Here is a 17,861-nt window from a genome sequence, read left to right as displayed (position 1 = left end):
GACCTCGCTGACGACAACAATATATATATATATATATATATATTTGACTACAAATTTATGCAATCTGAGAGGAGAGTACTACATAGTAGTTTCTGAGAACAACAGAGCAAGTAGCACTAATGAGACTATAATTAGAAGACCTTGCCATCAAAGATTTTGGTATCAAATGTACAAACTCTTAAATCAATGGTTCAGTGGTTAGCGTGTCTGACTACGGGTCCGAGGGTCGTTGTCGCAAAATTTCCCTCTACACTTTGAAACCGTGAGTACGTTATGAGAGTGACAGTCAAATACCGCTACTATATTAGACTAGCTCACGGGTTAGTGGTGGATACTATTGACTAACTTCCTTACTTGATACCAGAAACAGACAAACAGACTGAACCGAAGAAGTGCTGACGTCACATGAGAGCGTGTACTGAGGAACTGAATATTATGTAACAGTTCGCTGTCCTATATTAGTTAAGCAGCTTAATTATTATTAGAAACTCGTACTCTTAATAATTATTCTTTACTTACTAGGCTCTAGTTCAGTTGTATTGACAAAACATTAAAAATTAAAACTACTAAAATTATTAAAATATTGATTTCAAATGATTGATTCTATTAGTTTTTAAACAGGTACTGTATGCCCCACGGAAAGTACAGATAAAAAACTTCACTTTTTTGTGGAAGAAGATGTAAACTGTAAGAACCTGCCACATGACTGTGCCAGTTTTTATTACAAGGGAAACCGATTAAGTAGCGTATACAAAATTTGGCCTACGTTCCTTAATCATTCAATCAGCGTATTTTGTGATATGGATACTTCTGGTGGAGGATGGACTGTGAGTCGATATAGCCGTTTCTTATATTTTGATATTTCTATACGTTTTTAATGTAAATAATTTGTGAGCTTTGAGTTAGTCTACAGGTGATTGAAATCTGTTCGCCGTCATTGCAGTAGATCGATATAATATTTTTAAACGTGTATATTTTACTGATGAAAAAATAATCAAAGTGATAAATAAGTTTTGCGTAAGAAAAAAGTGAAAATAATGTCGCTCTTCAGTAAATTTCATCCACCGCTTCGATTATGTTTTCGCGAGTAAAATTTGTTATATAAATCTTGGACTATTTCGAAGTAACATTTATGTGACTTTTATCTATTTTAGTCAAGACAGTATAATCTTAAACCGATTTGGCTAACAATTACAGTACATCGTTTAAATGATTTAGTACTGACCTACAGTCAAAAATTATATTATATTTAATGAATGGTTGTTGTTTGTCAAATTTCGCGCAAATCTACTTGGAGCTATCTGCGCTAGCCGTTCCTAATTTTAAAACGATAGACTAGACTAGAGGGAAGGCAGCTAGCCAATGAACTCCACCCAAATCCAACTCGTGAGCTACTCTAATAGAATTGTGGGATTTGACTGTCAGTCTTATAATGCACCCAGGAACCCAAAGCTACTCGAGGACTACCAGCGCTTGCCTGCCCTAATTTTGAAGTGATGGGCTAGTGATAGTCAACATAAGCCACCTCCAGCCTTAGGCATACTCTTTTACCAACGAATAGTGGTACTGACTGTCACATTATAACGCCCCCATGGCTATAAGGGCAAACACGTTGGGTGCCGGATTTGCTCTCACAACCAAGCAGATTGTTAGTCGAGTGTCCTAACCACCAGGCCATCCATGCCAGTACCAAGTGCTATTCAGATCAGATAATATATTGTAAAATATTAAACTATTTTAGAAGGTTAATAGTTCACTTTGTCTTTTAATTACAACACTATATTAATTCTAATGAATATAGTTTGACCTATTAATTTACATTTCTAGCCGATAAAATTCTTGCTTGAAAACGAGAACAGCGAACAAATCTTTTAAGCACGAGGAAGTATGTTAGGTTACAATTGGTTTGAATTTCGCGCAAAGCTACACGAGAGCTATCTGCGCTAGCCGTCCCTAATTTAGCAGTGAAAGACTAGAAGGAAGGCAGCTAGTCATCACCACCAACCGCTAACCCTTGGGCTACTCTTTTACCAACGAATAGTGGGATTCACTGTAATACTATAATGTCCCCACGGCTGAAAAGGCGACCCTCAGATTGCAAGTTAAGCGCCCTAACCACCTGGCCATGCATTAGGTTACATGGACACTACTTAAGAAAATCGTTTATTTAAACTTAGTTATCACAATAACTTGTTATATTTCTATACACTTCATGGTTAAGAATTTATCTAATAATTATTACAATATTGTAAAATAACGAATTGTTTGTTTTTGTTATAAAGGTAATCCAAAGGCGTGGAGATTTTAAGGATAATGTCGAAGGATTCTATCAGCCCTGGGATTTATATAAAAAAGGATTTGGTAATTTGTCTGCTGAATTTTGGTTAGGTAGGTTTGAAAAATGTTATTTTTTTATATGAAAACCATATTTATACTTACATATATCTGCATGTGCCAATCGGTCAAGTTGATATAAAATGTGTTCAAAATTATGTGTTTATGTATATTTTGTAACTATCTTCTACCCCCCCCCCTCCATGAAAGATCTTATGACAACTGGTATACATCAAGTAAAAAAAAAAAGTTGCTCAAAGTATAAATGGAAAAAAAAGTGGCTTGTTTTCAACAGTCTTTCACAAATTGTTTAATGCAATATTTTGTAAGGGTCAACTAGTCGTTATTTAATATAAAAAATAGTTCATCTGAAATTTTAGTTTTGTTTACTTAAGAATTAGATAAGAAACAGTATAATGTATTATCTTAGTGTTATATTGAGAGTACAAGCACAATTATGAATAATGGAGATCTTAAAACTGCAGTTATTTGTTCATACAATTTATTTAACATTACACCTTAAAAATGCAACAGTATTATTCACCATTTTGTTCCTATAAAATGAGTAGACTTCCGGAAGTAAAAAAAAAATCCCAACGAAAATTAATAATTATTAAAATAGTTATGACGTTAGAAAAACACGTAGGTATAAGAAGTCTTGATAGAAATGAATATAAACCCTGTAACCCGAGTGCTTTCGAAAGGTGGACCTTTATTCTTCAGGGGCAAACTTGGAATAGTGATGTAATCGAATGAGTGATATATATAAAGGGAGTTTAGTGACGTCATGAAGGTCATCTGGTTTTCCAGGAAATGTTTAGTCTATTTCTCTATGTGCTGCTGTAAGCATTTCATTTCCGGTACAGTCTAGCCGATGGCGAAAGTGTATGTGAAAAGGTGTTTGGGATATTTTACTTTAGAAATGGATAAATATATGTATACTTAAAACTATACTTAAGTGTTTAAGTAAAATAAAGGTGACACCTGGAGACTGATTGAAAAATATATGTTATGCTAATAAATTTATAAAAACAGGTATGTAAAATTATCTTAAATAAATAGTAAGTTTTAGTAAATTCAGCGTTCACATTACATGATAGAAATATGCAAAGAATAAAAATTATTTTTCTGACAGAGATGAAACCAATGAACGGAGATCACTGATTTCAGGATCTAGACTAATTCCAAAAGGTTGAACAGTGTTTAGATTAGCAATCCAATAAGCTTCTTTTATTTCTATATCTGCTTTAGTTTTGCCGATGAGAGTAACATCATTAATGGAATGACCGGGTTGGTTAAAGTGTTGAGCAACAGGGAGATCTTTTTTCAGTGTTAATGGAAGATTTATGGTTGCTGAAACGTTTTCTTAGAGTTGTTTGTGTATGTCCTACATATTGGTAATTGCATTTTTTACACTGTATAAGATAAATGGTGTTTTTTTGTTTCACAAGTGATTTCTTTGGATATTTTAAAGTTTCTTTGATTGTGCTTGTCATAAAATGAGTCAGTGGTTTTTATGAACTTACAGGTTTGACAACGGGCTTTATTACATGGACGACAAACATTTTTACGTGGGATGTAATTCAATTTTGTGTGAACAAGGATATCGTTTAGAGTTCTGTTTTTTCGGAAGGAGACAATGGGAACCTCAAGAAATATCTGTTTAAGGCGATCGTTCAGTTGCAGGAGATGAAAATGTTCTTTCAGAATTCGTGAAACGTTTCTGAGTTTAAACTGATAAGTAATAAGAATAAGAATTCTATTTGAGCAATACTAAACTTTTAAATAGAATTCCTCTTGTTATTACATATCACAATGATTGGGCTTTGTTATCATTTCTAGTATACTTGAAAATGTCTTGTGTTCACTTGATACAAGCTCATGCTGTTCTATTCGTAAAGGAAACCTAATCATCCCAGTTAGTTCACTAAACTATATTTAGCTCAAGTAAAAATCCCTGTAGAAGTTATATTAATTAATAGTTATATCATCATAGTTACCATGGGAACACTACTATCATCATAGTTATAAATATAATTACAGTTTTCTTAGCTTCACTGAAAACAATAACAGCAATATAGTTGCTGAGCTATGCTCTAAGTAGTGTTCCCATGATACAGTGGTCTAAAGAAAAATGTTGTTGCTTTAAATGAGCAGTGTTATTTCTAAATATATTTGTTTTAAATTAATACTTTCTATAAATGCGTCATCTGGCTTAGTGTTAATATAATTCCTTTTGTTACAAGGAAACATGTATGTATTTATCAGTACATTATCGAACATATCAGCTATACAAAGAGAACAATACTGCCTAATCGAAATTATTTTGTTTGTTGTTAAGCGCAAGCTACACAATCGGCTATCTGTGCTGTGCCAACCAGGGGTATCGAAACCCGGCTTTTAGCGCTATAAGCCTCAGCCCTACCACTGAACAATTGAAATGGGTAAACATTTTCAATGTATTATTGAAGTTATACAGAATGATTTATCTATACTTAGCTCATGATCATTTTAATAATTTCTTAAACACCACCCTTGCATTTGGAATTTGAAATTCAACATTTTTCTAGTATTTCAAATCTTAAAGGTTGTAAGCCTTTTATTCTGCCTTTTGTAGGAAATGATGCTATTTTCGCTCTAACAAATCAGAACAAATTACTTTTACGTATTGACCTAGAAGATTTTGAAGGAAACAAGCGTTTTGCTGAATATCTGGGATTTGTTGTCAGGAGTGAAATGGATAAGTACAACATGACCTTCGATTCATACAGAGGAGATGCAGGTAAGCTTAACTCGAACACGTAACTTTACTTTTGCTTTTTAACATTTCAAAGAATCTGACAATTGTTTTTTTTCTAATGCGTGGGAACAATCCCAATTTATATTTAAAGGCAATCATTATTCATGGTCCATTCACATTCTTCAAGGTGTTATTCTCTGTATCGCCCTCTTTTTATTGCAACGTTCGTCCTAGTTCCCGTTCTTTGTTACCTAATCCATTTTATTTCTCATCCATTAACAAATTTTTCTCGTATTTTCTATATACAAACTACTTCATTTTTACTATATATTCGCTATTTTTCTCTAAGTTCTATATATTAACCTATTTTATTATTACTATCTATTCGCTAAGCTTCTCTGAGTTCTAGATATAACCTACTTCATTTTTACTATGTATTCGCTAATCTTCTCTGAGTTCTCTCTCTATATGTATAACCACTTTATTTTCTCTACCTATTCGGTATTCTTCACTGAGTTCTATATATAACCTACTTTATTTCTTCTGTCTATTCGTTAATTTTCTTTGAGTTCTATATATAACCTATTTTATTTTTACTGTCTATTCGTTAATCTTCTTTGAGTTCTATATATAACCTACTTTATTTTTACTATCTATTCGCTAATCTTCTCTGAGTTCTATATAATAACCTACTATATTTTTACTATCTATTCGCTAATCTTCTCTGAGTTCTATATATAAACTACTATATTTTTACTATCTATCCGCTAAACTTCTTTGTGTTCTCTATGTATTACACTTTCTTAACTTACGTCCATACATTTATTAACAAGTATTTCACGTATTCTCTATCTAATTACTTCTATCCATTTATTGCAAACTCTGATTTTTAATTTTGTTATCAATAAAACATTTACTTTATTCAATTTCCGGTTCTTCCAATGTTACCCAGGTGGCTCAGGGGTAAGTCCGAGGGCTGAAAACACTAAAATCAAATTTTGATACCCTCGGTGGGAAGAGAACAGATAACACTTTGTGTAACTTTGCGCTTAACAACACACAAACAAAAATCTTCCAATATACGTAATTCTTACATACTCACTTTTTATCTGTATGTTTCTTGGTATATGTTAATCTCTTTTTTCACTTTCACGTTCTTTATTTTTGTATTGTTCTTTGAGAAGTTCATATTATTTTAATGTTAATTTATGCTTTTTTCGGAGTTGTTTTCATTGACCTTAATTTCACATATCTTGCACATCAAATTGTTTTTCTTCGGTAATGTCTATCTGTTATACTGGTTTCTATATGCTATATATTTTACTTACCTTTTTTTTCGCACTCTTTTTTTTTAATTCTATCTTTATAATTCACAATACATTTGTACAGTTAAACTCTAATTAATCTTTTTATTTTCACTATACGTCAATTTTAAAACTTATCTTTCGTCTACTAATATTATTCGGGTGTTATTTTTCATATGTCATTCATTTGCAATTGCCCCTCAGTGGCACAGCGATATGTCTGCGGACTTACAACGCTAGAATCCGGGTTTCGATACTAGTGGTGCGGAGAGCACAGATAGCCCATTGTGTATCTTCGCGTTTAACTACAAATAAACCATTTGCAAATGTTCTAACACTTTGATGTATTCAATACTCATCATCGATATATTTCCAATCAGTTTAATTTTGGCTATTAAACTTCTATGGTTACGAATTTCTACTTAAAATAACATTAGTGTAATGAAATATTGAAAAAAAATCGGAATTTTTTAAAAAGAAATCTTGATAATTTTATTGGTATGCACAGGAATATCAGGAACATTACTTATTTTTCTATTGAAATAACTTAATTGAGCTTTTCTTTCAGGAGATGGTATGGCTACAAGTAACGGGATGCCATTTACAACCAAGGACAGAGATAACGACAAATGGATAAAAAACTGTGCAGAGACTTACAAAGGAGCATGGTGGTACAGTGCTTGCCATGATGCTAATCTCAACGGTCTATATCTTCGAGGAAAATACAAAGAACACGCCGTGGGCGTTAATTGGAAGTTCTGGAAAGGATATGAATATTCCCTCAAAGTGACCGAGATGAAGTTGAGACCGGTTGGCTTTGTGCCAAGTTCGGAAGCCCCTAAGTAAATGTACACAAAATATGATAATATGCATACGCTTCAAGCTTTGCAAGATAAATGAAATTATCTATCAGCTAATAAGACATGATTAATTTTTTCTAATTTTCTAAAGATAAACTAAATGAGTCATACAGAAGAAAATTATGTCTATAAAGCAATCAACATACTATTAATGATTATAGAATTTAGTTCTCAAAATAAGATTACGAAGAACTCAAGTATGGAAAAAATTATGCTTAGCCGTTGGATATAATGTGTGAACCTTTTTAGGGTAATTCTGAATTGATAGAAATATAAATGTGTATTATATACCAGCTTTGAAATATACTTATAAACGGTATTACATAACAGTGTTAACGTGTCGTCTAAAACAAGAAACAATATATATTTTTTAAATTTCAACTTAACATTGCTGTAAACAAACACGAAGAAAAAAGATAACATCTGTAACATTGTTTAGAAATGCAATATTACTGTAAGATTATTCATTTAGTTTATGGAACAAACACCTCGATTAAAAAGCTATTAAATTGAAGGCATAATACCATTTGCAAAAGATAAATGGCCTTGGGAATGAGCTAATTCCTATCCTAAATGTCATTAGATATTTAATTTTTTTATATTCATAGTATTTAAATTTCAATCCTTTTCCCCGACTTTCAATAGTTCTTACAAGCTTAGTAAAAATAAAAACATAAAAGATTAGAACTAAATTATAGAGAAACTGGTGTTTGGCAGAGGGATTTACTGATGAAGTACATAACTTGTGTATGTCAACTAACACAGACCTTAATCACTCCATATACGACATATTATGCTCAGGTTTTCAGCAGCAGACTCAAACATGTGGTCAAACATCAAACCATTGTCGACAGAGATCGGGCAACTTTCCAGTTGCAATTTCTTTATTGTCAGCTTCATTAGCCTCTCGAAAGTGGTGATTATGTTACACTGGCTGATTGATATGTTGCAAACTAATATAAACCATTTGAGTACTGAATGCAGTGTTGGGTCTCCTCTCATCATCCAGTTTGACTTTCCAGTATCCTGATGCCAAGCCTAAAGTGATAAACCAACAGGTACCTTCCAAACCATCCAGACATTAATCTATCTACAGAATTGGAAAGGGATTAACATGGATTACTGAATTCACCTGGCTGAAGTCAATACAGGACTTGGCATACTATCCTCTTTTATTTGACAATCACTACTGGAGAAGACAATGCACCCTGTGAAGGCTGTAAGCTTTTAAAATCCGCTTTACATCGGTGCTAAATACATTCTTAGTGATCTAAGAAAGTCTGCATCTATATGATGCTGTGTGACTGATGAATTACCCAAATGGCTATCTGGTCCCATAAAAACATTGGCTTATTCAGTTAACAAGTTTTGAGTTGCTACCACTGTGTTGAGTCTAGGTGGCCTGAGCAATCCTCAGCTATCAATTTCAGACATGTTGGTAACTATTTACTTACTCCCAGATGCAGCCTTAGCATCACCACTAGCTTCAATTAGTTCCACTTTGCTTACCATGCCAATAACCATTCCACTGTGAAGCTAGATAATTGATCATCAATAACTGCAGAACAATATCAGGACTTCAAGAACACCCTCGAGTAGTTAATTCTGCTTGCTTTCCAGAGAGAAAGCAGTTTATTTCATGCATGGAGCTGTAGCAGCATTCTTTGCCACCTTTAGTTCGTTGTCCTGCATTTACTGAGCCGTTGGTCGAAACAGATAGCCTTGTCTACCTTATTGCTCAGTAAGATATGAGCAGTGCATTTAAAAGTAATCTAACACTACGCAGACAAAGTAAATACTTTGCATCTCTCTTCCAGGATGAAGTGAAAGCATCACCAGCATAGACTGTGACATACAAACTATAGTCAAACTAAGATAGGCATTTCCATTCATTGAACAGCATGGTTGTGTCACACCCCAATGACGTGTGAGTGATTTATTAACTGTCGGCTGGGCTTGAGCTTGGCATGATGTAGTTGTCTGGGTAAGACAGTCTGTTTGAGTTATACTCACTGTAGCTATTACTGCAGAATTTTTCCTCTCTTGCAACCAGTTTGAAGCTACTATTTTGTGTCACACTGCAACATAACTTCTTCATTAAAGGTGAGAATATCTTTCACACCCAGGTGGTACCTCATAATTTCACTGAACATCATTTCCAGAAACTTCTAAATGAGAATACTCTCATAATCCACTGAAGTCATTGCAAGGTAAACCCTACCCTGCAAATGGCACAGGTCATCCACATAGGTTGTCAAACTATCTGTGATACCCCTCTTCTAAAAACTGGCTAAATTTTTACATGGGGTTGAACATTTGGTGTGACTCAGCAACAACTGTCTTGTTCCAAAGTTGCTCCTCTTGAAATGCTTGATGGAATCTAGGATCAAACCATCTGGACCAAAGATCACGTACTGTACAGCCTGCTCTTATAACCATTTGTTCCAAGAGTCACGTGCCTCAAATAATTTAGTAAATGGTCCAAATCTTCTGTTTTACCTTGTTCAAGGAACCCGTGGTCATGGTTACAGCCATTCCCTCACAACTTTTAGCCATCACTTGACCAAAGTTTCCTCAACTGAACAGGTACAGCATGATCAATATATTTAGGGTTTTGAACTCTAGTATAAACAGTTGATCCCAGGTTCAGGAAGCAGAGCAATAAGATGCCATCAGCAGCACATCCATTGGCTTTATGCAACCACAGCTCTTCCATAAGCCAGGGTTACTTTGGTAGTATACCTCTGAGCTCAGAGCAACCCACCACTGACCCATGGTTCACCTTCTGATGCCTGCTGTATCACCTGTCAGTGAAGTAGCTCCTGCTGGAGGATGTCATCCACCAACGTGACTTCCATTTTCTCCTTACAATCCTTGAGTGGCTTCGACCAGAGCTGAGTCTGTGTTACTCTAGCTGGTGAACGTTTATGGGTATTATACAAACTACCCCCAGTCAGTGTCAGACCTGTTAGATGTAACAGCAATGTGATGATTCTCAATCACCCTTCTTCCATTGTACTGGGGTTGATCATCAGAGAAAGAGCATGAATCATCATAATCATCCTGAGTACACCAGAAATCGACAGCTCATCTTCCTGGGTCTTTGGCATTGATAACATAAGAGCCATGGACCTTTGCAACATTGACAAAAGTCCAATGACCAGTAGAAGACTTTTCTTAGATTCGTGAACCTTTTTGTATAACCATTCTTTATCAGTGATTGACTCTTCCTCTTGGTCATAAATTATTTTAGTTGTGGAAAATGCCCTTTTCAATAACATGAAGCCTCTTTAGTCTTCAATAAACACAAATGTAGGAGTAAACGGCAATACAAACATCAGCCTAAAACAGAAACAGAAAATATATTATCATGTGGCCATATCACAAAAATTTTCTTCTACCTATCCACTCTGTGGTATATTCAAGTGAGACTGATTATTCCTAGAGTAATCGGATAGATCCACTGAAAAAGAAGAGGTCCAACAAGTTATCTATTAATACTATGTAATGCTGAGCTTCTCTGAGTCCCTGAGACCATAAGAAAGAAAGAGACTGGACACAGTCTAAAATGCAGAAGCACAATCTGCATTATCATAGAAAACCGAAACATAGTGTGTGTGTGTGTACTTAGATGATGGACTGCCATTTTACTGGATTGGAACTTTTATCTCTCTTGATTTCACAGAGATCGTCTACTAGACTGTTTAAATTCAATGTTCCTTAATTCACAGGTAACATTAGACTTACCCAGAGCAACTAGTACTATCCACGTGATTGGTCATTCTCATTCAAATATAGGGTAGGGTATAATTTTCAGAAAACACTTGACTCACCAAGCCACAATTCACCATGATCAGCTACAGTCTCCATGCTTGCTACACACTGAGGTTCATCATCAGGGAAGAACTCAATCAACCATTCTGGATGTGCCAGATTCTTCCACGTTTTTTCCAGTTCTGTGGTCATAATAAGAAAGAAGCACTGACAAAAGTCTAATGTCCAGACAAGGACTTCTCTGAAACCTGAAAGTTCTCTCTTCCCTCACTGACCAACTCTTCTTCCTAGTTATAAGTCTTTCAACTTATGAAACATGTTATTTCATAAAGTCTTAAGCTTAATAACAGAAATCCTAGAAAAAACACAAAAATACATTTGCCAAAACAAAAACAAAAACTGTATGAAAACAAATTCTGTGGCACCAAACTTTTCTCCTTTCTACCTAATCTCTGGTATTCTCAGGTGTATTGATTTCCCTTAATAGTAAGCGGGTAGGTTCTGCAGAATAAAAGGAGGTTCAAAAGAAAATGTTTTGCATAAGTAAATCTACATTTAGAATTACTCTAAATTCTCTGACTTTGATTGAGTTTATCAAAAAAAGAGAATAATCACAGAAAATCAAGTGAAACTGTCTTTCAAACACAACCAAAATACAAGACAGTGTTTGAGAGCTCTCAGAAATACCTGCTAGAAGTCAGTGAAAAGTTTGTTTCAGATTAAAAAAAACCTAGCATTATATATACTCAGAACGATAATCATATTAGTTTGCAGGATGCTTGTCTTTTTCACATCACTGTTGGTCACTACCATCAACAAATAAGGTACATTGTACACTCAAAGTATCACCTGATCTACTAGTGAAAGAAACCAAAAGAAACTTCTCAAAAATCTTTCTTACAAGAAATCACACATGATATCCTAAGTGAATGACCCGTTTGGTAGGTAAATAGAGTGAAATTAATGTACTTAGCTACTTCCTTAATCAATGCTATATAGTTAAAATTAAATACACTTATATACACAAAAATTGTGAACTCTTTATGCCCAACAACTGGGAGAAACATGTAGTATACATGCTATGGTACAGCACTATACCATATGTTAGAGCCCCCGCCCCTCTCCAATTAATACAAAAATATTTTGAAGGTTCTGTATTATATTTTATTTCAGCTAAGATTTAGAAAGTCACTCAAGTAACCAGCTCAACTTTAAATTCTTTGATGCACACAATACATGGTTTCACTAACTAGCAATTAGTCATCTATTCTTACATAAAATAAAGCTTGATATTTCCAGATAGATGTTTGTCTTTTCTTTTGTTCTTTTGGCAAATCAGACAATGACCAGTTTAAGCCATGTCTTGTGCTCAGATCACAGTGGACGTAGGTCACACATGTAAGCTGCATGCATATGCAAATTTGGCTTTGTTGATGTTATTTTTTGGTATTTAAAGCCTGATTTGCCCCTGTTAGAGTACTTTTTGTAGCTTTAACACACTTTAGAAACATTTAGCTTTTAACTTGTTCCAGATCATAACATTAACTTTAAGTAAAATTTAATACAAGGGCATAATTTTCGAAAAGAACACAGAGAGGTGGACAAGTGAGACCATAAAGCATCACTTAGGAATATAAGTTATTCATAATTTGATGGAAGCAGTATCTGTGATGATGAAGTTTAAAGTTTTCACATCAGACAAGTTGCAAGAGAGGAGTAAACCAATGACAGCAGCTGTCGTTTTCCTCTGAGTATGATCTGCTTGCTCAGTCCAATGCCTGCAGTTCAAGTGAGGCTCCACTGAAAATGGAGCCATAATTGACACTCCATAGGTACTGTAGTACAGACAAACTTGTTTCCAGTGAAAAGGCAGGGCTACTAGGCCCTCCTTCCCTGGTGTTTGTGCCACAGCAAATACAACTAGTGCCTCCACCTTAATGTTGTTCCTAAAGAAGGACCCAATCATATGCTATGGATGTGGGCTACAAAGGCATTTTCACATGAACTGCTCATATCTTGCCAAACAGCAAGATAAATTAATCTCTCTATAACCAACTAAACAGCGAGTACTGGGGGCCATGAACTGATATTTGGGCTATGGAAAATTAATGTGGTTTGAGTCAGGTATGCTACCTATTAATAAGAGCACATCAGATAGTTTTTGCCAACAGGTGTAGTGTCAGCTCAACTTTTTCAAGGATGAGTAGTGTTTGGTACGTGCTAGTAAGAATGCAGAGTATGAAAACCAACCTGGTAGGTACTATGTGCAAGTCACCACTTTGGTCAATGAACACGCAGTTCATTCTAGTGAACAGCAGCATACAAGTAATAAATGAAGTGGTATGTCTAACTGTTTTTGTGCCAGATAAACCATAGAATGAGGATTGTCATTGCAGACCTCTTTTCTGGCATTGGTATCCTTGAAATGGGCATACCACAGAAGCTCTCTGCTAACATCACCTGAGCAATAAGTGAACTGAGTTTTGGTGGTAAATGCATCCAGTGCCATTCAGAACTGACCCAGGGATAGTGAACAGCTCACATGTACCTTGTAGAGGGAACAGTAGTGGCGCCATGTATGAAAGTAGCGTGACAAGGTTACTATGGACAAAATTGAGTGCATTGAGGGCATGTAATGTAGTTGTCGAGCCAACACATGAAGTATATCATGTTATGTTCAGAAAGCAGACAGACGTAGCACAGATAATGCTCTGTTCATCAGGGGACAAATTCCTGGTGTTGCTCTGCAATTATGGTGATTGGAAATTCAGCTTCCCACTAGAATGACTATCAGAGCGGTAAGCAAAGTGGGATGAGTGATACAGATGTAATTCTAATGTTACTTCCTTCATATTACACCCAAAAATCAATACTTCCCTAGTTCATCTGAAGTTGCTACCTGAGGATTGCAGGAGAAATCTAGACTCAACATAGCAACAAAGTATCAGTAACTTACTGGATACATATACTGGTGTAATTGTTGGATCAGATGGCCAGTTGGGGAGAACTACAATCACTCACTACCAAATAGAAAAAGGTGATCGAGTCCTATAAAACAAACAGTCCACAGGCTTCCCTGAAGCACTAAGATAACACAAGTACTAAAGGACAGGATTACATGGCCTTTCAAGAGTGTGTAGTCATCTCCAGTGGTGATAATCAGGAAGGAGGATGTCAATGACAGTTTGTGTTGGTTTCTGCAGCGTGATGCTCTGATAGGCATTGATGCTCTCTGTTACCGTGAACAGATGAATGTCTGGGTATACTGGAAGGTGTCCAATGGTTCAATATTCTAGACTTTGGCCGCTGGAGGCTGGCAACTCAAATTTGATCCATAGAGCAGAGTCAAAACTCTATTTATAGTACAGGGGGTTGTTTTGTTTGAATTCCGAGTCATTCCATCTAGCATATGTAATGTTCTGGCCCATTTTGAAGTTAGTTTAGCCTATGCTAATAGGGCCGTTTTGGTAGACATCCTTGGTATATGTGGATAATGTCTTAGATCTGACCAAACATTTGAGCATCCTGCTATGAACCTGAATGAGTGATAGCACACAGGAGCTATATGCTCACAATTCCTGAAGGTAGATAATGCATAACAAAAAACTGTTTGTAGTTGTGATATTAATGAAGCACTATCAACATCGCTTGTATGGCAGGGTGGGTCATGCATTGCTGAAGTGGTTCACGAGCTTGAGAGCTTCAATCACAACATTGCAGGAATATGGCATGCTCATATGTCATCATACAAGAGTGTAGCATGTAAGATTAGAGAGACTATCTCACTGCACAGTGAGACCATGTCTTTTTGCTTAATATCCTGATTTAGGACACTGAGTTGATGTAAAAGCCATTTCAGCTGTCATAATACAGAACCATATAGTATACAATTTTATAGGTGACTGGATACTAAAAGTCGACCCTCAAATGCTCTGGAAAAAGCAGTTGAGAGACTTCAAACTAACACGAGTGCTCCTTGCCACGCAGCAAGGGATGTATGGTCAGCACAGGTTGGAGAATGCAACACAGGTGCACAATAGTGTATTCCATTAATTTTATTAGCCTACTAGATGTGGACTTTAATCTGTGTTGCAGCTAGTGACACACCTTGCCCTGAGGTATCAAATTTCCCAGATCTTGCATGATGTAAGGATTAGAAGTCACCAAATAGTTATTCACATTAGTACAGACATCTGACGACAATTCTACTGGTCAGGTTTGAATTATAATGCTCAGCACTCGTACCATTACTCCATCATGTGTGCAGCCAAGAGGAAACACTGGCCTGGACAGTGTAAACTTTAGCAACTAAATGTTGGTTATTCTCTTCAGAGAAAAACCATAGATATTGATAACCCTCAGAACCGAGTAAGGTAATTGATATGTGTTGATTTTTATTAATTACTGTACTAAGTGGGATGAAGCATACCCATATGTCTTGTACTTTAATATAGTACATTGCTGATGTGTTGGCAGAAGAATGGAGAGCACATTTTAACACATCTGTATCAGGGAATTACTTTAAACAGTCAGTTATTCTCTGAGTTGTTTAGTGTTGGAGGTGGTGAAAAAGTGCACTTCATCTTATCACACTCATTTGAATGGTTTGACTGGAAAAGTGATACAGATTGTTAAGCATATGATTGAAAAGTTTTAAATCCCCGTTTAATTGATTAAAATGAACACTTTCTGTACATCATACCAGTGTTTACCCAATATGTTCATGTTTTAGTGGGAAATGATGATCCTATAGATGTTATGTATGGCCCACCTCCTTGTAACAATGTCCACAAGTACATGTGGAGTTGGTGAAAATAGTACTGGCAGATGTGCCTGAACTTGTATATCAGGAGCTAAGAAAGGCTGTCTTACAGTAGAAAAAAATACAATGTCAAAACAGTCAAGTTAAGGACTTTTCAAGTGGAGACAGATCTGGCAGTGGTAGATGAAAGTATTTATATATCTGTGTTCAACGATCTAGATGAGGAAGCACCTAAAGAAGTGCCAGAAAGCTCCTGTGGTTGACTGGGACATCATCAACAACCCCCTGATCATTATGGCAGGGAATAATTGCCAGATTAGCACTAAAGACACTGACAGAATGGTAATATCGATCCTTACTTTCCAAGCTATCAAGTGGTGTTCACCTTGTAATTTATGCAATACACTGTCCAATATCTATTTGATTATAGCATTTAGGACAGTTGATTGATTAAGAAACTGATGGTTGAAAGAGCTTTGGAATCCTTACTTTCCAAGCTATCAGGTGGTGTTGTATGACAGAAAGTACAAACTACATCTTATGGTTTCCATTTGATCATGACAATAATTTGATTGAAAGATCAATTACTCAAAAGAGTAGAGTTCCTTGTTTTCTGAGCAATCAGCTGGTAGGGTGGTATTTCACTATGCAAGACATTGTGTGATTGTCTACTCAATTATCACAGTTAAGATGGGTGTTTGGCTGGGAAACCAACAACTGAAAGGGTGCTAATTGAGTAAAGAAACATATTATGTTTTGTTTTGTCGAAACATGTAGTACATTACGCCATCAATAAAATTCTTCCTCATGCTTATATATCGTTGTTTGCCTACATATTATGAAAGGGTGTTGTTGAGACCTTTGCTTTTTGAGGGTTCAGTAGTGATTTAGTCTGACAGAATGCAGGGATGGAATTTTTCTGATGACTGCTCAATAACCCCAAGTGAAGATAGCTATTTAGTCAGAAAACCAACAACTGAAAAGGTTGTGCTACCCTTAATTTCTGGGCCACTTAATGATTTTCCTTTGCAAAAAATTAGTCCATTATTTTGTGAAAATTATGTACCCTTATCAGAATAGCAGAATTTCTCCCAAACAAGCTATGGGTTTCTTGAGAGAAAATGCAGAAAAAGTGTATTGGGAGACTATGTCCAATGGAGTAGATCTTATTTCATTAACATTATCTTTACTTACTTTGCTTTTATGCCAACTAACATGAATATATCGACTGTGTAAAGTGATAGTGTCTCCATGGTCTGCCGTTGGCAGCTATTTCGGAAAATAATTCCCAGTTACCGTGGCTTATTGTACTCAACTGTAGTTGATTTGAAAATGTATTGATGTGCAACGTAGTGACAGAACGAATATTAATTCTGGCAACAGTAATTCTAGCTGAATAATCTAGTTTAGCTAAATTCTGCCAATTATAATTTATTTCATAAGGCCTGTAAAACATTGTCGAGTTTCACCACTTACTGATGATGGAACATTATTAAACCGTGACTATCAAAGGATAGTGTCAAATGTTTCATCACTGTTTCTCAACACAAAATTAAACATTCATTTAAAAAAAAACAAAAACAAAGTAGCCTTTGAATAAGAATATGAGAAAGTGGACCTATCTAATACTTTTGAGGAAATCAGTTTAATCTCAGAATACACATACACACGCATGCATAATTGAGCAATGACAGGTAGTGCGCAAGATGAGCCCTCCAGTGGCACAGCAGTATGTCTGCGGAGTTACAACGCTAGAATCCTGGTTTCGATATCCGTGGTGGGCAGAGCACAGATAGCCCATTATGTAGCTTTGTGCTTAACTTCAAACAAAATAAAAACTTATTGTTTATTAATTTTATTTTACTTGAATTAGTTTTACCTTCTTTCAGAAGAATTGCCAAATCAACAAGCTAGTCTTTTTGTTATTGGTGCAGCTCGATAAACAAACAAACAAGCGTAATATGAAAATTAAATGTCATGGCATGACATATGATATTGTAATATGGCCAGATCATTGGCTCGATTTACAATTAAAGAATAGTAGTCAGCATTAAAACTGTATGTTCATAATTTATATAGCTATATAT

The 17,861-nt window shown here is 35.5% G+C and overlaps 1 protein-coding gene across 3 annotated transcripts in view; it reads left to right on the top strand.

Moving 5' to 3' along the window:
• The window catches only part of LOC106458270 (techylectin-5B-like), an 18,152-nt gene extending 10,626 nt beyond the window's left edge, over positions 1-7,526 (top strand). For 2 of the 3 annotated variants that reach the window (XM_022384442.1, XM_022384444.1), the window contains exons 2-4: positions 2,283-2,388; positions 4,952-5,116; positions 6,947-7,526. In XM_022384442.1, coding sequence (XP_022240150.1) covers positions 2,283-2,388; positions 4,952-5,116; positions 6,947-7,224 — 549 coding nt within the window. In that variant the 3' untranslated portion in view covers positions 7,225-7,526. Of the gene's footprint in view, positions 1-621; positions 828-2,282; positions 2,389-4,951; positions 5,117-6,946 lie in introns of all 3 variants that reach the window. The other variant, XM_022384443.1, reaches the window with a different exon arrangement.
• Positions 7,527-17,861: the final 10,335 nt, after the last annotated feature.

Source organism: Limulus polyphemus, unplaced genomic scaffold (genome assembly GCF_000517525.1).
Source record: "Limulus polyphemus unplaced genomic scaffold, Limulus_polyphemus-2.1.2 Scaffold438, whole genome shotgun sequence".
Taxonomy (NCBI): Eukaryota; Metazoa; Arthropoda; class Merostomata; order Xiphosura; family Limulidae; genus Limulus; species Limulus polyphemus.
The sequence above is the reverse complement of the archived record's forward strand: the minus strand, read 5'-3'. Positions and strand labels throughout refer to the sequence as shown.